Here is a 21,465-nt window from a genome sequence, read left to right on the forward strand (position 1 = left end):
CAGTAGCGACACATTGGGATCCAGAGGATGTTTAGTCCCATTAGTTTTGACATTTAAGGCCAGTCGGTGGCAGCGGGATTATCAGATGGTAGAAATGTCAGTCTCTTCTCTCAGCTACTGCACTTCCTTATCTAGACAGGAGATTTAGTGCATCTCCCCCACATATGATAGCTCTGAGATATTCTGTTAGAAGTAGAAAAGAGAGAATCTCTGCTGAATTAAGGACATAAGGATATGCAGCTGGTGTCACAATACAATAGGCGTTTGTGTTTGTCTCACACAATCTGCCTGTGACTGGAGTAATTACTTGTGCTTTTATTTGACTGAAAATTAACAGTGCTCTTCTGTGGCTTGTTTTGGGAAGTGTATTCAGTTATAGGACTGACGCTGACTTGATGCAGTACATCTCAGTATTATCTCATGGGGTTGTGTATTGGCAAGGACATCTGATAAGGTTTGGGTGTAGACTTTAGCAAATGCTGAACCAAGTCCGGGAGCTGGTGACGTTTACCTCCATTTCTCTTGTGTGTGCTACTTCTCAGAAATGGAGATGTGTGATCCATCATCATCACCAAAACACGACGATAACCATCTGCTCCACTCACACAACACTCACACAATAATTCAGTCTGTTTACTTTGACTGACACGCGCTCAGTGTCCCTTGAATGCAGGTTTCATGCCTCTTTATTCATGTGTGCAGACATTCAGTTTATTTTCAATTCAGTTTATTTTGTATAGCCCAATATCACAAATTACAAATTATCCTCAGAGGGCTTTACAATCTGTACACATACGACATCCCTGTCCCAGGACCTCACATCGAATCAGGAAAAACTCCCCAAAAATAACCTTTGACAGGGAAAAAAGGGAAGAAACCTTCAGGAGAGCAACAGAGGAGGATCCCTCGCCTCTCTGCTGTTTGCGGATGATGTGGTCCTGTTTGCCTCCTCGGACCGTGACCTCCAGCATTCACTGGGGCGTTTTGCAGCCGAGTGCGAAGCGGCAGGGATGAGAGTTAGCACCTCCAAATCTGAGGCCATGGTGCTCTGCCGGAAACCGGCGGATTGCTCCCTTCAGGTGGGGGCAAACTGCCTACCCCAAGCGAAGGAGTTCAAGTATCTCGGGGTCTTGTTCACGAGTGAGGGTAAGGTGGAGCGGGAGATCGACAGGCGGATCGGTGCGGCTGCAGCAGTAAAACAGGCGCTGTACCGGTCCGTCTTGGTGAAGAGGGAGCTGAGCCGGAAGGCAAAGCTCTCCATTTACTGGTCGGTCTACGTTCCAACCCTCACCTATGGTCACGAACTCTGGGTCGTGACCGAAAGAACGAGATCTCGGATACAAGCGGCCAAAATGAGCTTCCTCCGTAGGGTGGCCGGGCTCAGCCTTAGAGATAGGGTAAGGAGCTCGGACATCAGGGGGGAGCTTGGAGTCGAGTCGCTGCTCCTTCGTGTCGAAAGGAGTCAGCTGAGGTGGTTCGGGCATCTAGTCAGGATGCCTCCTGGACGCCTCCCATTAGAGGTTTTCCGGGCACGTCCAACTGGTAGGAGGCCCCGGGGAAGACCGAGGACACGCTGGAGGGATTATATCTCCCGGCTGGCCTTGGAACGCCTCGGGATCCCCCAGAATGAGCTGGAAAGTGTTGCGAGTGAGAGGGAAGCCTGGGTCGGCCTGCTGAACCTGCTGCCACCGCGACCCGACCCCAGATAAGCGGGTGATAATGGATGGATGGATGGATGTTAGAAATAATGTCGTCACAAACAACAACAGCATCAACACACAAACTACACACAATATGTCATCAGGTTTCCACTGCAATGCTAGCAGCTGTACTTGGGCACAGTGAGCTAACATTAGCGAATTAGCAGCTAACACAAAGTGCAGCAAAGGATGATGGGAATCATTAGTTCTGCTGGTTGGTGGTCATCAGCTACTCTGACCTAATGGTGGTGCTGGATCATGGAGCGAGCTGAGAGACTCATGGTGACCCACAATTGAGATTTGCATCAATCCAATATCAGTCAAGATATTTCAGTCTGGGGAACATATTTGTTTATTGATTTTCTTTTTTCACTCAGCCCTCCGTTTTATTTCCTCTTTTGATGAGAAGAAGCTGTTTAGTTGTTGTTTTTTTACAGTATAGATTGGGGTCTGTGATAATAAAAATCAATACAGTTCAGTGAGAGGAGTTGTCTTCTTTCTCCTCAGGCAATGCTCCGAGTGTGACCAGGCCAGCAGCGATGAGGCCGATATCGCCATGGAGACGCTGCCAGACGGCACCAAGAGGTCCAGGAGGCAGATCAAAGGACCGATCAAATTCATCCCACAGGAGATGTCCCCGGAGCCCAAGAAACATCAAGTGAGAGGCACGGTGTGTATTGACACACTGAGAATTTAAGAAAGTGATCAGTTGTAATTAGAGTGCAGCCGATTGATCGACCTGCATTGATCACAACTAATTAACTTGAGTCTTTAAGGTTATCAGAAAGGTGAACAAGGTGATAGTGGGTTCCCATGGGCAGAGGATAAACATCTGTAACTTCTGTTACACAATACAACGTCAGTGGACACAGTTGTTGTTCTCACTTCATTTGATTATAAGAGCAGGAAGGCCTGCTGGGAAATACTAGAAACAAATGTTTAAAATCATTCTGTGCAGTCGCACACTCCAGAAAACCTTTTTTGTATATGTATGTGATTTTATGCCCTGCAGAGACTCTGTTTCAAAGATAGTCTCTTGGTTTTTAAGGTGTTTGAAAAGAATAAAGAGAAATACGGGGCAGCAGCAGCAACTGAAACTCGGAGGGCTGCAGCTCAAAGCATCATGCCTCCACAGGATGAATGCACGGATGTCTACATCTACTGTACAAAGTGATGTGTAGGGTTTTATGGGGGGAAATAATCAAATGATTTGTGCACTTCACAGTCATTCAGATCAAGCCTCTTCAAGGTTGAGCACAAGTCCAGTTAAATGTCAGTCCAAACTTCAGAAGGGGTGTAAAGACAGACAATGGTCAGGTGTCCATGTGCACACAAGAAACTCTGTCACTCACACTCAGTGAGCTGGACATCCTCCACAAGGGGGGTGTGGGTGGGGGGGGGGGGGTGGGGGGGCTGTGTCGTCAGATTTATGTTGAACGATTCAAGCGACGTAACTATGAAGTCCTCGTCCACCAACTCAACTACTGAATGTTGTACAGAGACAAGACACAGTGAATGGCAAAGGGCACCCACATGATTATGTATTGAGCAGCTTTCTCTACAAACTGACTGTAACTCGCCTCATTACTGATTACTTTTTGGAATTAAATCCAGTTGGTCAGCTCGATGCCAAAACATCAACCTGAATGAGGCTCTGATCTATGAAGAATTTAAGCTTTTGTGAATTTCTCCAAGAATGTAGATTCCTACATCTATTGCATTGTTGTAAAGCTGCATGGATGCTTGTTTATTTTATTTGTATTTTGTATTTTTTAATCATCTCCACCAGCAGGATCATGTGACCATGAGTCAGTGAGTGAGTGTGCACCTCGATGTCTATCTAATCATTTGGGTGGCCAGTTGCGGCTGCATGCTCAAGGACCCCTCGTGGTTGCAGTGGCTTCCCCTTTTATTGCCTGTTTGCTACTGCTGCCAGTGACCGGCTGAGTGCATCGTTGAACCCCAACCGGCGACTGTGCCCAGTTGCCGCCCCCGCTCAGCTGGGAGCATGTAGCCAGGAATTACACACCATCACACCTCTTGATGTTTTCTTTTTTCCCCAGAATGCCTTTAAGGTTTGGCAAAAATCTTCTTAAAACATGACGATGATAAATGATCAATAATAGATGGTATTTCAGTAACACCCTAAACGACTGCTCAAATGATCAGCACCAGTGACATAAGTGGATGGTCATGTGGTTTTAAAGGCTACGACTCTTGTTGTGTGTTACCTTCCAGCTGCTTTTTTCTTCCGGGCTTTTAAAAGGAGCGACGGCATGGGGACTGTGTCCGCTTGTGGTGAAACATTTTCTGTCAGCATTGAGAGGGAACAGGACCATCCCTCACTGGATCCCACTTATCTGTACCGACCATGCTCTCTGATCCTGCGATACGGAGCAGCCTCCCCGCTCCCTCAAGAAACACTCCAGATTGATATCTGACAGCTCGGTGGAGGGGGGAATGTCTTTCACTTCCCTTTTTGTTTTTCCACTGTCAATGTGTGACCCGGTGCCACTCACTTGGGACCTGAAGTGAACTTTCCCTCTTGTGACCGCGGACGCTCACAGCAGAGTCGATTCCACCGAAAGCCGTCTCTGTTACAAACAAAGGAAGTGCCTCAGCCACTCCTCCGCTCTCTGTAGCCTATCTGTCTTAGAGGGGAAACGGCGCAGTGTGTTGGAGCACAGTGGCTGTCTGGGTTAATGTGTTCCTCTGTTCAGGTTCGGAAACCCAGACATGTGCCGAGGACCCTGCTGGAGCTCTCGGGGATTAAGCAGCTTTCTGATTTTTCCTCGCGGCCACAGCCACTCGGGCGAGGCACTTCAGTGCAGCGTTTATCTTCATATGCAAGGCGCCATGGCAGACGCTAAAAGGGCCCCGCTTTGCATTTGTTATGCTTTTACCAGGGCGCCGGAGCACTGGCACTTCTCTAAAGCCACGTTTTAATGTATCAGGACTGGCTAATCAACCTCCTGTGTGTGTGTGTGTGTGTGTGAGAGAGTGTGCATGTGTGTCAGGAAAGAGCAAAACACATTTAGTTTTGAGAGCTCGGCGCCACCTTGATGCAGCTGAGGTCCTCGTGGCTGTTCTTCATGGTCCACAGTAGAACCGTCAAAGTCAACCCGCGAGCTGAAACGTCTTCAGCATGTATGTAATGTCACAGCTGTAAAATGAATGCCCTGCATAAGATGGACCGCTCCAACAACCTTCTGTCCAGATGGAGCGTCATGCAAGGACGAGCCGCTGGCACACGTTTGTTCTTCGGTGTAAAAGAAACGCAGCCAGGCTTTGGTCCGGCTCTATCGTGGATCAAGTTTTAATACTGAGCCTTTCTCACCGTCAGCAGCTTTCAGTCCCCCCCGCCCCCAATGCTCTAATTAAGCAAAGGTGTTTTTCAGAGATAGCCAGTTGAAGCACGAGTTGATGACTCTGAAAATGAAAGAACTTTGTGCGGCAGGTCTCTCTGAGGTTTGAAAAATACACAGCCAAATTACCCGAAGGTTGTTTTGTCACTGACCGGTGCCCAGTAGCCATCGTGTGAGGGATCACTCCTCCCAAAGCAGTAATTACATGGCGGTTATTAATCATGTTGCGGGGGTGGCTTGGGGTTCGGCATCATGGCGCTCTCCTTGACTGGCTTGATCTTGCTAACGTGAAATGTAGGATGTACTCTGAGGGACCGGGGCAGGCGAAGACGCACAGCTGCTGGGTTGATGATCCTCGAGATGGGGAACAGGCCGACAAAACGTGGAGCAAGCTTTCTTGATTCTACCTGTAAGGGTAGTTCCTTGGCTGCGAGCCATACTCGCTGGCCGGACTGATATACCGGTGCCGGTCTCCTCTTGCTGCTCTCTTTACCCTGTCCCCCTGTCGGATTAGGGTCTGGCGTGCTGCTGCCCAGATGCGGTGGCAGCGACGGACTAAGGCATGGGCGGAGGGCACAGACACCTCTGGTTCGAACTAGGAAAAAACAGGGGGTTGGTAACCAAACACACAATGGAAGGGAGACATACCAGTGGCGGAGGTGGGAAGGGAATTATGCGCGTACTCGACCCATGTCAGGTGTTGGCTCCATGACGCAGGATTCTGTGCCACCAGGCATCGGAGGCCGGTTTCCAGCTGTTGATTGAGGCGCTCCGCCTGGCCGTTAGCCTCAGGATGGTACCCAGATGTGAGGCTAACGGTGGCTCCGATGAGCTTACAGAACTCCTTCCAGAACCTTGAGACAAATTGGGGCCCCCGATCCGACACAATGTCTTGGGGGAATCCGTGGCTCCTAAACACATTGTTCATCATAATATCCGCCATATCTTTAGCTGACGGCAACTTGGGTAAGGCTAAAAAATGAGCCATCTTAGAGAATCTGTCCACCACGGTCAAAACCGTGGTGTTACCCTTGGAGATCGGGAGCCCCGTGACAAAGTCCATAGAGATTTCTGCCCAAGGCCGGGATGGAATGGGCAGCGGCTGCAGCAATTTAAACGTTTGGCTTTCTTGATATACTGCAAGTTCTTGTGGTCTGTCCAAACCAGAAATGGGTGCTGTGCCCCCTCCAGCCAGTGCCGCCACTCCTCCAGCGCCACCTTCACTGCCAGCAGCTCACGATCTCCCACGCCGTAGTTCTGTTCCGCCGCCGTCAGTCGTCGTGATAAGAAAGCACAGGGGTGAAGCTTGTTGTCCAACTCTGCTCGCTGGGAGAGAATGGCCCCGATCCCGTTATTAGAGGCGTCCAACTCCACCACGAACTGGCGAGCGGGATCGGGGAGCGTGAGGATGGGTGCGGTGGTGAACCGCCGCTTAAGCTCTCGGAAGGCTGCGTCCGCATCCGCGGACCAGTGAAACGATACCTGCGGAGAAGTGAGAGCATGGAGCGGAGCTGCTGTTGCGCTGAAACCTCTGATAAACCGCCTGTAAAAGTTGGCAAAACCGAGGAACTGCTGCACCCTCTTGCGGCTATCAGGTGTTGGCCATTTGGCTACAGCGCTTACTTTAGCCGGGTCCATCTGAACCCTTCCAGGGGCTACGATAAAGCCCAGGAAGGAGACAGTATTGGCATGAAATTCACTCTTTTCTGCTTTAACGTATAACCCGTTGTCTAGGAGACGTTGCAGGACGAGTTCAACATGATTCCTATGAGTGTCTAGGTCGGGGGAATAAATCAGAATGTCATCAATATAAACATACACAAAATGGTGTATCATTGACTGAAAAACTGCTGGGGCGTTGGTGAGACCAAAAGGCATGACCAGATATTCATAATGTCCGGTTGGCGTGTTGAATCCTGTTTTCCACTCATCCCGCTCCCTAATGCGGACCAGATGATAAGCGTTGCGTAAGTCCAGTTTGGTGAAAATCTGTGCCTGTTGAAGCTGGTCAAATACTGTAGTCATGAGGGGAAGGGGATATCTGTTCTTAACTGTGATCTCGTTAAGCGGGCTATAGTCATTGCAGGGGCGAAGAGTTCCATCCTTTTTCCCCACAAAGAAGAAACCATCCCCTGCTGGGGATGAGGAAGGTCGGATCAACCCTGTTCTCAGAGAAGACTCAATATAGTCCTTCATGGCCTGCCTCTCCAGCCCAGAAACCGAATAAAGACGACCCTTCGGGATGGTGGAGCCGGGCAGGAGATCAATGGGGCAGTCATATGCGCGATGAGGAGGTAGGGCTGTGGCCTTGCTTTTACTAAAAACCTCCGCGAGATGATGGTAGCAACTTGGCACCGCTTTCAGATCGGAGATCTCCGAGTCTGGAACCGAGTGAGTAAAAGCACTGCTTAGAATAGGGTTCCTATCTTGGAGCTGTGTTTCCCGACATTGGTTACTACAACTCTCCCCCCACGCCAAAATGTCCCCGGTGCGCCAATCTACGTGTGGGTTGTGGCAAACTAGCCACGGATACCCGAGGATGAGATGGTGAAGAGGTGAGTGGATAAGGTACAGCCCTATGTGCTCCCTATGATCTACTGGTTCAGTAACATGCGTTATAGTGAACAATGCGCTCCCGTTGAGCGCATTGTTCACTTGAGCTGGGAGTCAATCAGCACTCCCAGCTCAAGGTCTTTATTGTGGTGCTTAATCCTCACTGTGGTTAATCGTCGTGGGGTGAGAGTAACTGCTGTGACATGACTCACCGACAGGTTGGCCTTCATGGGACAGGCGGCAATGAGGTGGCCATGCTCACCACAGTAAAAGCACCTGCCCTCCTGATAGCGCCGCTGCCGCTCCGCCTGAGAGAGCCGGGTCCTTCCCATCTGCATGGGCTGCTCCTCTCCTCCGGCGGGAGGTCGTGAAAGTTGCTCAGGCGAGATCCGACGTGGTCTGGCTTGCCAGAGAGCCGCTGAGGAATCCGATGCAGTGACTGTCGACCTGGACCCGCGCTGCTGCTTCCGGTTATCTGTGCGGATAGCGAGGGCGATGAGAGAATCGAGGTCCGGAGGGAGGTCCAATGGGACCAAGAGATCCTGGATCGGATCTGAAAGTCCCTTCAGAAAAACATCGTATAGGGCTGTGTTGTTCCACCCGCTCTCCGAGACGGGCTCTCCTCCCTGCTTCAACCGACTGAGCTCCCTAGCCCCTTCTCGGTCTGTCGCTACAGGGTCAAAGAAGAGTCTGAGAGCGTCGGCAAACCTCTGAGGCGACATCTGGCCCTTCCCGTGAGATGCGACATCATGAAGGCGACCTTGGATCTCTCTGTGCGAAAGTGAAGAGGAGAGTGCTCAAAGTGCATTTCGCATTCAACAATGAATGACCTACTTTGTCCGATGGTCCCAGAGTATCGTTCCGGGGGTGCCAGCCGGGTGCATGCGTCAGCATGTATGGCTACAGGAGAGGGCTCAGAAGGCGTGGAAGGTTGCTCGAGAGCAGCAGCTGGGTTCGTGGCGAGGAGGGTGAAGATCTGTTCCACCTGGGTGCTGAGAAGTCCCACCTGCGTGGTCATGGTGGCTTTAAATCCCTCCTGGCTTTGAGCTAGTCCCCTGACTCCTCGATCGAGGCTAGCCACCCGATCCTCATGCTGCGCCAGCCTTGAGGTTTGAGCGCACAGCGCCGCAGTTAGCTGGTCCTTCTCTGCCGAGTCCATTCTGGCCAGTGTGTACTGTCACGCGGCGGGAACTGTGGAGGAGGACTCGGACACAGAGTGGAGGTTTAACTAACAGTATATTTATTTCTTAACAAAAAATCACAGGGAAAAAAACCTGGAAACGACTAACAAAAAATCACAGGGAAAAAAACCTGGAAATGACTAGCTCCTCCGAAGAGGGATGAACGGGAACAAAATAATTATCTAACACTAGGTTCCTGGACATGACTATGACTAGGCGTGTGTGCAGTACGAAGGATCAGACACACTGGCACAGGACAAGGGGAGACAGACTATAAGTACACATGAGGGAAGTGGGGAAACAGGTGGACACAATCAGGAATGACAATCAGACTGGTGACACAAAAGGAAGGGCACGGAACCTGAAACGTAAGGAGAGTTAATTTCCAAAATAAAACACGGTCAGTCTGCATTGCATCTTCACAACATGTGAAGTGAATATGGCCTCAGCAGGCATGAGTGACTGTTCCCCTCTGGAGAGGATGACAGGAAACCTCCAACCGCTGGGAGGATCGGCATTATTTTGAGTTTGTCTCAGTCAAAGATGAAAAGAACATTCCGTTGTAAACTTTACTTTACCGTTACTATATTACTTTAAAAGCAATACACCAAGTAAAAAGTATAGTAAAACTACATTTTAAAAGAGTAAGAAGTAAAAAAAACAGTAACTCATCTCACTTCCTGATGCAGATATATATATATATATATATATATATATATATATATATATATATATATATATATATATATATATATATATATATATATGCCATCAGTTGAGCTAGAAGGGCCCTGGAACACCATGGCCGTGAACAGGAAAAGCCTCTCTAGAACCCTCCATCTGATCCAGTGCTGAGTCCCCTTCAGTCGCCTCTGAATGTAGGAGATTGTGTGACAGTGGTGGGTGGAGCCTGCACTCTAGGGTCTGGGGGTCTGGGGGAATGCTCCCCTGGAGGACAAATGTGTCCATTTCAAAGTAGAAATGCATCAATCTGGTGCACTTTGAGAAAGAAATGAAAGGCTAGAACTATGAACGATGTTTTCTCCAGCAGTGATGGAAAGTAACAAAGTACCTTTAGGCTGCTCATTCCGCTCATGAATCTACTTTGACTTTTGGTACTTTAAATATATTTAGACTTTTACTGCGGTAACATTTTGAATTGAGTATTTTTATTTTTTTATTTTTTCTGTGCTCGAGTAAATGATGTCATCATAAGCGCTTTGGGTGTATGGATATGAATGGTCATGTGAAGGTCTGTGTTTTTAAGACATTGAGGACAATCCTCCCCGTCTCCGTCCCTGTAAGTTCACGGCCCCGGGAGCATTGTAGATAATGAATGAGGAACACTGCTGTAATGGACACGTTGCATTCAGTTGTCCATCTGTTTAAACCCTTCAAACCCCTTTGATTCTACAATGCCCTCCTCTCTGCGTCGTGGCCATGGAGTCCATTGTTGATGTAAATCTACTTTGAGTTCATGTGAAACCTTATAACTTCATAATCATCATCATTGTTGGTTTTGGGCTGCACTTAACCTTGAAGGTGAACTTTGGTGGCCCCCATTGGCCTCCTACCCTTCGTGGGTAAATCTGTACACTAGGTCTTGTTCAACAATTGAGCCAAAACGAGGCCTACATGAAAATATGATCTTATTAATAGGTGGTCTTGTATTTAAGCACTATCAGATATTCTTTTTCAACAGAGCACCGGTGAAACACCGCCTCCTGCAGAGAGTATTGCATTATGAGTTATTTGTAGCCGCAGTTTTTATTAAAATCAAAGTGTCAAGGGTTGTTTTCACCGTGCCATGTAGGATTTTTTTTATTCTCCATTGTAATTACATGTTCTTAAAAGATATTATGTGGCAAAGTGCACCACATTCATTTGATGTAATGATAATTAAGGGAAATTCAAGGTTCCAGAGGCTAACTGGAGGTGGCAATAAAATGCTCCTCCTAATAGGACGTGATTTACTGCTGCCTTCTACCACTGCAGTGATAACATTAAATCCTCCAATATGAACATATGCCATTAATCAGTTGGAAATTATGAGAATTAAGTTAATATATCTAGTAACTACCACTTCCTATGCTCTGTTAATTTCTCTAATCCTGTGTGAAATGATTCATGCTTGTTAAAGACGCACTGATGTACTTAATTAAAAGATTGATTTTGCCTGGGACTTATAAACTGCCTGCAGTTTTAATTTCCTCACCTGAGCAGAGCCTGAGATTAGCCGTGCTGTGTGGCTGAGCGGGGGTTTATGTGTGTTAACCAGCTGCTGACCTGCACCTTGCTCTCCCCGGCCTTCCCATAGATTACTTCACAGACACTACTTCAATACAGAAATAACCAAATCATCTCATTTGTTTGGTGGTGCAGTCGCGGGAGAAACCGCGGAGGTCCGCAGGAGCCAATTGGCAGCGTTCTTGCAGTTAGCCTTCTTAACGATAAGTGCCCCATCTGGCGAGCCGGAGGCGACAGATGGGATTGTTTTCACAATCTGTTTAAATATGTTGTCAATTTTTCTTCCCCTTTTAAACCCTCCCCAGCAGCTCCCGACGCTCGCTCGCTAGAAAACAAGAAGGGGATGTTTGATTTCGTATTTCCCTTCATGCTTTGTTCAGTCTCCTGCGAGGACAGAGCACACTGCAGACCATAGGAGACCTTTAGCTCCCTCAGATCCAATGGGATTGGTGCTGCGGCATGTTGGGAAAGTCCTCTTTGGGGCCACAGCGCGACTCGCTGTGGAAGGGGTGAGCGAGTATTGTTGACATGAAGAGAGCAGTGCTTTGGGCAAAGAGAGGGCACTGAATTCCATCTGGCTTCTCTATGAACGGGCTGGAAGGAGTCCTTCTATACAAGGACGTGGTTTGGATATTCATTACTAGAAAAGCAGCATTCAAAGTCCAGTGAAGTGGAAGCTGGAGCGTCTTTAGCTTCTGTACTCGTAGTCCCACGTGAAAATTAATATTTAAGGATGGAAATCCAACCCTTTGCATTTGATTGGACTGATACAAAGTGGGTGGAGTGTGACTCCATAACACACTACACACACACACACACACACACACACACACACACACACACACACACACACACACACACACACACACACACACACACACACATCATCTTGTTGCTAAATGTTGCATGATATATAATTGGTTGAAATCCGTTGGTACTCGGTTACACGTCATGTTTTGCTTTCCAGGAAGAAACATTATCGGACTTTAACATAAAAATATGAAGAGATTGCTTCTTCTTTTGTCTGTACTTTTCTTTGAACAAACCAATATGACGAGGGTCGTGATCTAAATTCTAGTTCGAGTTGTTTATTGATGTGTTTGTGTTTTGCAGAGAACCAGAGGGCAGAAGAGGAAGAGGGTTCCCATCGGGGAAGACAGAGAAGAGAAGATGGAGGTGTGTCCTCGTTTACTTGCTTATGCTCTGCTCTCGACCTTTACTGACCCCTTTTACTTTACTAATCCAGGTATATTTGAGTTGCAAGGATCAACGTATTACGTCGTATTATTGATCAGTTAATGGATTTCTGACACCTAATTAACCATTATTTATATGATTGGTAGAAGGGTGATATCAAGTGATATATTTATTTCACAACTTCATGTCAATAAATGGATTTTAGACACAACTTATTTTCCATGGATCATTTATGAATCATGTAAACATTTTAAAAATATAATAGGAAATGCCCTCCAACATTAAAAATTGCTTTCTCTTTTTAACCAGCAGCTCCTGTTACATTCATGGGGAAAAGGAAGCAACTGTTTGCTAAATTAACTTAAATAATTCAAATCGAATGTGTCAGTGCTGTCAGACTCCCGAGGGAAGAAATAGTTGAACCTTTTGTAACCTTCCAGCGCCTTCTCATCTCTCTCAAAGAATAAAAACAGCAGAAGTCGGCAGTTCTTCTTTTTTTTCTATAAACAAACCTTACGCCATCAAAACAATGTGGAAGATGTTATCACATAAAGACTATTCCATGTTAGTTTCTTTTAGTCCAGAAAGGTCTCCTGTGAAGAATCCACATCCTAACGGTCACTTTCATGAAGTGATGCTCTGGCGTGTTCCCCCATCTCTCCCCCAGTTCAACATTCCATTCTTTGTTTTTTCACATCTCGACCGCCAAAAAGTGTGCGTACAGGATTCTAATAGTCCATGTTTCCATAGGAACCACTGCCACGGGAACGCCGACAACGGCAGTCTGCAATGCAGAAAAAACCCAAAGCTGACGACACGAGGACCGAGTGCACAACCTGCAGAGGACCGGGTGACAACGAGAACCTTGTGAGGTGAGGGAGTGTGTGTGTGTGTGGTTCAGAGTGGAAGCAGCGGGGTGGGGTTAATTGGTACGCTCTGTGTGTGTGTGTGTGGGGGGGGGGGGGTCTCGTGAGGCAGCCATATCCTCCTGATGATTAAAGTTCAGTCTTCATTAGGCTCTGGTCGCATGGGCTCTGCAGACGAGGGGCTGAGGGTATCTCGTCCATGGGCCCCTTGTATTGACCTGCCACATACATTTGCACAGTTCATTAAGGCGTAATGAATAGCACAATTTATTCTGCTCCTTTCTTGGGATTTCAGGTGTCAGGTAATAAGCAGTTTCTTTTCCTTTGACATTGGAATTGTTTGAGAAAGCATATTAAAACCACCAGATCACAGCATCGTCATGTGATGAATGTCTTCCATGAAACCCTTCTCCATTCTCATCAGACTTCATGTATTTCATCATTGTAGTATATAGTAACTGGAACCAGATTATTACTTTTGAGTTGTGTTGCTTGTGTTACAGTTTGTTCTTGTTTTAAAGCTCGTTTTATAATTTATCATTTTGATCATTTTCCTCAGTTCTGATCTGCTCCTGCTGTCATTTTCTGTTGCTACAAGCGAAACACTTCCTCCGTCTTCACCTGGTTGAAGTAATGTACATTCTACAGCTGTAATTCCACCCAATGTTTCCATACTCAGAACTCTATTGTAGTTTTTAAATGTTTTATAGAAATACTACGGTCACTCACTACTTATTTACAACCACTTATTTTGCTGTTTTTTTTCTTTGGTCAATTCCAGCATCTCAAAGAATATAATCCCTCTAGAGTTGAAGTCAATCAGCAGAAAATTATTTGCCAATATTTTGAGGGGGGGGGGGGGTTACTTTTTGGGCTATTTTGCTTCCATATCATGTCAACAGTATTTCGAAAAAATAATAGCCGAATGTAAGTCAAGTTGCATTATGATATCTACTAGTTAGAGTGTACCCTTTTCTATATTACTGTCTTCAAAGTGTATGTCATTTTACTAAACATAAGCCATAAATGTCCACTTGAGTCGCACTTACATCCACTCCAGTATCTGTATTCTGAAGGTTTTTACAGAGGTTTGTTCATATCTCATTCATAGCCGGATTCATACAACAACTTATAAGCAGTGATACAAAGAGATATTCAAAACTCCCTCTGTAAAAACCTTGACTCTAACATTCCAAACAAATGAAACAAGAATTTTGAACCTGGCTTCATCCGATGTTCACATTTATGTTTTTAGCACCTATTTAAGATAATGCCTTATATTTAAGCATATATTTTCAGAACACAACGTCTCAATGCAAATGTTTGAACCCATTCAGCTGGGGTGTCTCCCCTTAATGTGAAACGAAGCAGTGCTGTTGATCCCTCAACAGTTATGGAGATAAACAGCAAAGTAGAAGCATGTACTGATGAATAGTGCTGTCAAAAATGTGCTGAATTTAAGATGCAAGAGGTCACCCACCATACCCAAAATATTTGACCAGTATTTTGTCCGTGCATGCTTATTATTTGAGACGCAGATATTTCTTAAAAACTGGCTTTTATTCAAGAGTGTTTTTTTCCCTTGCACTACCTTCACAGAGCAGTCTGTGTAGACCGAACCCAACAAGAAAAAATCAATGTAGAATAAAAAACCGCACGATCCATGTAGTAACATCTTGTACTGAAAAAATACGCTCATGGAGAGAGATGAAAAACGTTGTGCGGGTTGCGGGTCGGGTTGTGAGGTGTGCTGCCCTGACTCTTTCTATCTTTGCATTGCACAGGTTGTGAGAGCCGGGGCAGCCAGCTCACCTCCCGTAAAAACTCGGGACAGATGACCGTTGGCTTAGAGACAGAGAGGCAAATTGACGCGTTTGAAGAATGGCGCTCGATTCAGGCTGAAGATCGAGACCGTCACGCCGCCCGCAACCACCTTTGATCCAAACTGGACCAAGAACTGTCCAACGAAAATTGAGCGGGACTGTCTGAATCCAAATCACGGAGTCAGTACTTTTTGGTTAATGTTGGACTCTTAACTGCTTTTACACACTACGAGCAACTTGGTTGATTCTCTTTGTGACCGATTGTGGCGCAAGTTGCATCTATGCAATTTTCTGCATCTACAAAGCTAAGTACGAAAAAGTTATGTTTTTTATACAATTCATGTATTAAACTGTTCTGGCGAATAACCACAACACCTCTCTTGTGCTAGTTAGGGAGCATTCAATAAAAATAAGTAGAAAATGACTGACGAGGTTGACTTGGAGCCGACTGTTGGTCGGACTAATTTAATTTGTAAGACATTGAGTCATTGGGTTCTTTAAATGCTGTAATTACTCCTTTTAATGTGAAGGATTTCTTCTAGACATAGTTACACAGCGAGGGATTTATCAACGATGAATGGGAAATCAGTTTGAGTTGATACACTCAATAATTGTTATATAATGGTTCTTTCTGAAGGGTAGACAAAAAGGGTTCTTGGTAGAACCCTTCTTTGAAATAAATAAAGCTTCATGGATTATTGGAAGCATGAGTGTTTAAAGATTCTACCAGCCAACCCTTTACGTTGTGTTTTAGAACCTTTATGAAAGGTACTACTTTTATGAAAGGTTCTACCGGGACAGAAATGTTTCTCTATATAGTTCTAGTTAGCACCTTTCTTTATAGGAGTATTAGATGAGCATAAAGGCAGGATTCTTTGTCCACCCACTCATGAACCACGGAGACCACTGAAGATACACTGTTTTCCACAAAGAAGCAGAAGAAGAAAAATGTCATGGGCTCTTAAAGATTGTGTTCAAATCTGGCAGAAGAGTGCAATACGTTTGTCCAAAGCTGACGCGCCTCTTGATTGCTGGCATGGCAGCTGTCTCCTCTCTGGAGACGTGAGTGCAGGACTCTTGGCTTGTTGGCCGAGTTGCTCACAGTGAGGAAGATCAAAGCCTGTTGCCTCTTCTGACTTTGGACTCATTCCTCTTTTTGCCTCTTAGTGCTCCTGCACCCACCATGTGTTTGAATTATATCAGGTCTCTACACTTGTAACCCTCTCAATACCACTGCTCATCAGTACCGATCAGTATTATCGAGGATCTCCCAGACTTGAATGTTGTGTTGTGTTTTTCTATGTACATAGAGGACCCCAAGTATTAAGAAAAGTCAGTGTTGTGAATAGAAAAGCCAACTGTTTCTGGTTCAAGAATGCTACTATATAGCATCTGTAGTAGAAACAAACTATAGTTTAGTTAGTGGTAATAGCACCTACATACTAGTCCAAATGTCTTTATTGTCTTTAGGCATTAGGTCTTCCTCTGTCTCCATTTCTTGAAGTGACAGTTCAAGTGACACTTCCTCAGAAAGAAGCCCAGATCTGTCTCCATGTCCCTGGCGGCCCATAGTCACAGCTGTCAAAACAACAGCTGCTTGCTGCTCTGTCAGGGCTCATGACAAGTGTCCCACTCTGCCCTCAGATGTCACTCCGTTGCCCCTCCAGGGCTATATACATGCTTTTGGGAGCAGTCAAACTCATGCAGTTTACTGCGTTTTGCTTCTCTGGAGTTTGTGCGGACCCAACTCCACACCGGGTCCGTCTTTAGAGACGAGACCTCGTGCAGAACGACTCGCTGTCCCCTGACCAGTCCTTTCACATCATCACACTCAGGCCGTCTCAAAGTCAGTTCTACAATGCATGGCTGTATCTATTTATCCAGATCTATACAGTAATTAAAAAAACAAGTCAAATAAGTGATGTGGTCTTGTTGAATTTGAATGCCAGGTAGCTATAAGTGTGACAATGTGTACAGTATTTATTGAAGAGGCCAATCATACATTGATGTGCCTACATACTTGATTATACATCATAAGCTTGTGTCGTGAAAAGAGTTGAACTCTGGTTTGTGATATAGTCTTGAAGCGACTACCATATTTCCTTTGGCTCGCCAAACATTGGTTGTTTACACCCATGCTTTTAGGGGAATATTTCTGATTAATTGTATTGTGATACTGTATGAAGTAAGAATGTGAATGTTGCTGCTGTTGTGTATGTGCAGTGTGTCAGCCTCTGGCCTACAGCTCTTGAAAATTAAGCGGCGCTTTAATAAACTCTTGACTTTTTCACCTTATTGCCGTAGTGATAAATGAGTGTCAGCTAGCTAATTAATTGTTCTAAAGGTGCGGCGGCGGCAGCCCGTTTGTGCGTGTAATGCCCTCTGTCATCTGTGATTTATCACCTGGGAAGTGGCGTTCTGGTTTGGGGGGGGCTCTCAGACAGAATCTTGCCGCTCAGCCCACATACAATACAGTCTAGAACTGCTCTGCTGGATTCTCTATTCTCTCACTGCAGTCACTGAGCAGGTCGGAGCAGCATCCATTACTTTTAAAACCAGTGAACACTCTGAAGTACACTGAGAAGCTGCTGATTTGGAATATCTTGACCATTTCACGTCTCTCGTGTCTGAAAAAGACCCAAGACCATTATTGAGCCTAGAACTCTGAAGCTGTCAACCAATAGACAACCAATGAAGCAATGATCATCGGGCTGGACTGTTATGTTCATTGCACCTCTATTCATTCTGTTTAAAACCAGTATTTCTGCATAAACAAAGACTAGGCTACTCCAGCGCCAGGCAACGCACGCCCACGGTGGCACGTGTTGGACCAACGGCACCTCTCACAGCTATTGACAGTTACGAGGCCTGTTATTTAAGGTAGTTTGATTGTTCCCCAATCGGGTCGCCCTACCCCGCCTCTGATTGGCCAATACTCGCCGGCTTCTTCGCAGAATTTATTAAAGTTACTGCTAATGAACAAGATTGGTGGGGTTAACGATTTCAACTCAGATGTTGGATGTTTTCATAACAATAGCATTTCTTGATGTTTTTTGTAATAATGTTGCTCTGCCTTTGCCTATATGGAAATAATTAAATATCAGCTGTAGAGTATTTAAATATTCATGTCATAATTAAACTTATTGTGAACCTTAAAGGCACAGTATGTAGGATTTGGGGGTGTTTGGCAGTATGGTTGCAGCCATATGAATGAATACCCCTACGCTCACACCTCATGTTTTATCATTTTTTGGGGGGGGATGCTGACAAACATTGAACATCTTTTTCGAAAACCTCTATAGAAGATTTAATACAGCCCTAAATAATATTTCATGTCAATCACATCAGCATTTAACCCCATTGATGGTTTTTCATGAAATGAAGATAAAACAAAAGGGTTCATCACCTCAGGAGCATGAATGTAGTAGATTTCATGGCAGTTTGTCATTCATGACATATCTGTGGCTAAAGTTGACATCATGACCTGAGATTGGTGCTCGACTAAAGTGTCATTCATAAAGGGTAAAGGGTTCATCCTCTGGAGTGCACGACTGTGCTCTGTGAATTTTGTTTAAGCCTGACACGATGTTGAGTTCTGAGACCAATACTGATTATATTTGAGAGTTAAAAACTACAACATCGTATTGGTAGAAATAATTGATAGCGTAAAGGAGGTCACTGGAAACGTTATGAATCATCCACATCATATTTCATGGCAGTAGTGGAGCTTTAAGGCTCATTACTGAACTAAAATGGTATATGAGAAAACTTATTGGACATTTCCTGGAGCTGTCAGTGAGATTTTCTTTTTGTCAAAAGTTATAGACTTGGCCGTTGGTCACTTTTTGACAGACAGAAGAGGCGATGGGCAGCCCCAACATGTCAGGGTGCACATACATACAACTTCAAATGGGCCTGAATCCAAAAGATCTAACTATGGCAACAATCAAAGGAAACAAACTAACAGAGATCTTTGTCAGGCTTCAGCACGTCGTCATCAAAAAAAAGAACAGGGAATTAAATCTAGACACGAGCACATCCATCGCTCAGGTATGTCAATGTACTCCCGAGTTGGCCCAATCAGAGCGGAGCTGGACGACTGAGACATGGGGGACAGCGTGTGAGCCAACTTTTATTTCATAATTCATACTGGAGAAATAATTAGTAAAATACGGTTAAGCAGATCAATTAAATATAATTAATAATAGAATATTATAGAATAATATAATTCTCCCGAAAGGAAAAATATTTATATTTTTTCAGGAATACAGGCAAGTTCATCTGAGCAAGCTTAGTTCAGCTCAGCCCTTGTTCCTTCAACAGCTGTGGCAGAAGACAGAGACATTTTGGTTTGTGGCATCTCTGTGAGATGGAGTCATCTCACCGTGGTGAACTGTACCCTCCCCCCAGCCCCCTGATCCCTCATCCTCCACCATGGGGTCTTTAGGGACCCAGCAGCAACCGGCAAACCAGAGATCGGCTCGGCCACAGCTGGTTTCTGTTTGGGATGAGACCGGGGCCAGGAGGGGCGCAGGAAGGGGAGGGGCAAAGACAGACAAAGCTAGCGATTGGGGGGGGGTTCTGGAAGGCAGTAACCTTTCCGATGATGAGTGCGTTTCCCATTACTGCTCTGACACCAGATCCGGGGAGATGATTTAATGGCAGCATTTTGTTTTTGCTGACTTCACCCTTTCCCCCCCTATTAAAACAGAAAACATTAGAGCTGGGACTGGGGCTGTGTGGGAAGTGTGGCCAAGCAGCTAAAATCTATTACTCCCCAGCTTCTTCCCCGTCTCTTTATCCCACTGATTCTGCCACAGTGTGGGTCTGCTCCAATGCTTCCTGATGTACACGCTCTCCCCTCTCCTCCTTTCTGTCGTATTCTCTTTTAACTGCACTGGGTTGCCTCCTACCCCTTTTTTAATCATCCCATACTGAACATGAGCCACAAAACCCTGTGGGTGCCTTATATCTTAATTGATAACCTCATCATTGTTTTAATGGAGTTGCAGTGGGCCACAAGCTGTTTGTATCTCTAGTGGAATTCCCAGAGGTACCAATAAAGAAGACTATGTTCCTTACTGGGGTCGGACGCTAGAAGGCTCAGGTTTGTCCCACAGAGGTGAGGGCACAGACCTGCCGCTGAAATAGACTCTTCTCCAGGGTTGTACCCAGCTCACCGGGGACCCCTGCTGGAATTAGAAAGAAACACGCCTTCAGTCAAATACAAAGCAGGTGAGAGTTGTAGACATCGTTCCCCTCCCCTCCCAGCTGTGAATGAGTTGTGTCCAGATGAGCTAATAAAGGCCACTGCTCTGACTTGGCTTTCACCATAGGTGCGACTTCGGCAGTCCATTAATTTCTTCGCCCCTCTTGTAAAACAATGGCTCTTTTCTAATGTTGTAGTGACCCAACAGTAAATCAAAAAAAGTAGGAGGCTCAAGTCCAATAATCCACTCCTTTCTATGGAAAGACACCGGCGGCACACTTTGTCATGGATGAGAGTCGATGGCTGAGTGCCTTTGTGTCATATTGATTTCCGTCACATGGCCACTCCCAAGGTAATTGCATTGCCCACTCGTGATAAATTCCTTGCCTTGTTTCAGCCACTTGGGCTCAGACTGCTCAGGCTGCTGGAGAGAAAACATGTTTTTCAGGCCACAAACCCACCATCGATACATGGACCCATGACTGGGTACAAAGCAAGTGGGAAGCAACAGTCATCAATAACCCTACAGGTTCTGTTTCTCATCATTAAGGTTATTTAGCTCAGTGCTCAGTTTGTGTTTTTGATTTTTCCCATTGTTTTTTTGCAGTCTGCTTTGGTTTTGATAAGGACAGGAGAAGGTTAGTGTTGCTTGCTTTCATTGCTTTGTGCTGGCACAGTATGCTTGTGCTGATCAACTGGCATTGATAATTCCACACTGAGAAAATAGAGGCTTTGCATAAATTAACATAGATAACGTTTAGAAATTAGCTTACAAACAGACTTAATGTGTACAGTTGTGTCCTGTTGTATCTTGGTCTAGATAAACTAAATATCGACAGACTTTAATCGATAGGCGCCATCATGGGGATAAGTATTTCTGCAGAGATCCTTCTCCTTCAACATGGTTCACTTAGCTTGAATTATTTCACTACTCATTCCCAAGTCCAAAAAATCATTTAGGCACATCATTTGATATTCCGTCCAACTGACTCTGTTTAATATTGCATTTTCAATGTCCTCATCAGTGCAATTTCAGTTAGTTGTGGTGATACTTCTGCAGCGTCCGTCGAAGGATGTGGGGGCTCTTTGCGGATCCTCGAGCGATGGCGCTTCCTCTTTATGACAGCAATGTGACAGCTATTTTGGCGGAGGAGATCAAATGAAGCCAGCTCCGATTTGTGGGTCCTGAGCCCCGCTCGGCGAGGACAGGTCCCCCCCCCCCCCGGTGTCGCTGTGGGGGGGGGGGGGGGGTTTAGAACTTCACACAGAGATTAAATACCAGATGAAAGTGGACACGAATCGCCAACCGAGAGCAACATGTGTA

General features: G+C 45.7%; 1 protein-coding gene across 7 annotated transcripts in view; it reads left to right on the top strand.

Annotated features, from left to right (window-relative positions):
- Positions 1–21,465, top strand: part of phf14 (PHD finger protein 14) — an 82,183-nt gene that overhangs the window by 26,320 nt on the left and 34,398 nt on the right. For 2 of the 7 annotated variants that reach the window (XM_034545270.1, XM_034545269.1), the window contains exons 14-17: positions 2,208–2,370; positions 12,160–12,222; positions 12,994–13,115; positions 14,894–15,633. In XM_034545270.1, the coding sequence (XP_034401161.1) occupies positions 2,208–2,370; positions 12,160–12,222; positions 12,994–13,115; positions 14,894–14,900 (355 nt within the window). In that variant the 3' untranslated portion in view covers positions 14,901–15,633. Of the gene's footprint in view, positions 1–2,207; positions 2,371–12,159; positions 12,223–12,993; positions 13,116–14,893; positions 15,634–21,465 lie in introns of those variants that run through there. The other 5 variants (XM_034545266.1, XM_034545264.1, XM_034545268.1 and 2 more) reach the window with 3 other exon arrangements.

Source organism: Cyclopterus lumpus, chromosome 11 (assembly GCF_009769545.1).
Source record: "Cyclopterus lumpus isolate fCycLum1 chromosome 11, fCycLum1.pri, whole genome shotgun sequence".
Classification (NCBI taxonomy): domain Eukaryota; kingdom Metazoa; phylum Chordata; class Actinopteri; order Perciformes; family Cyclopteridae; genus Cyclopterus; species Cyclopterus lumpus.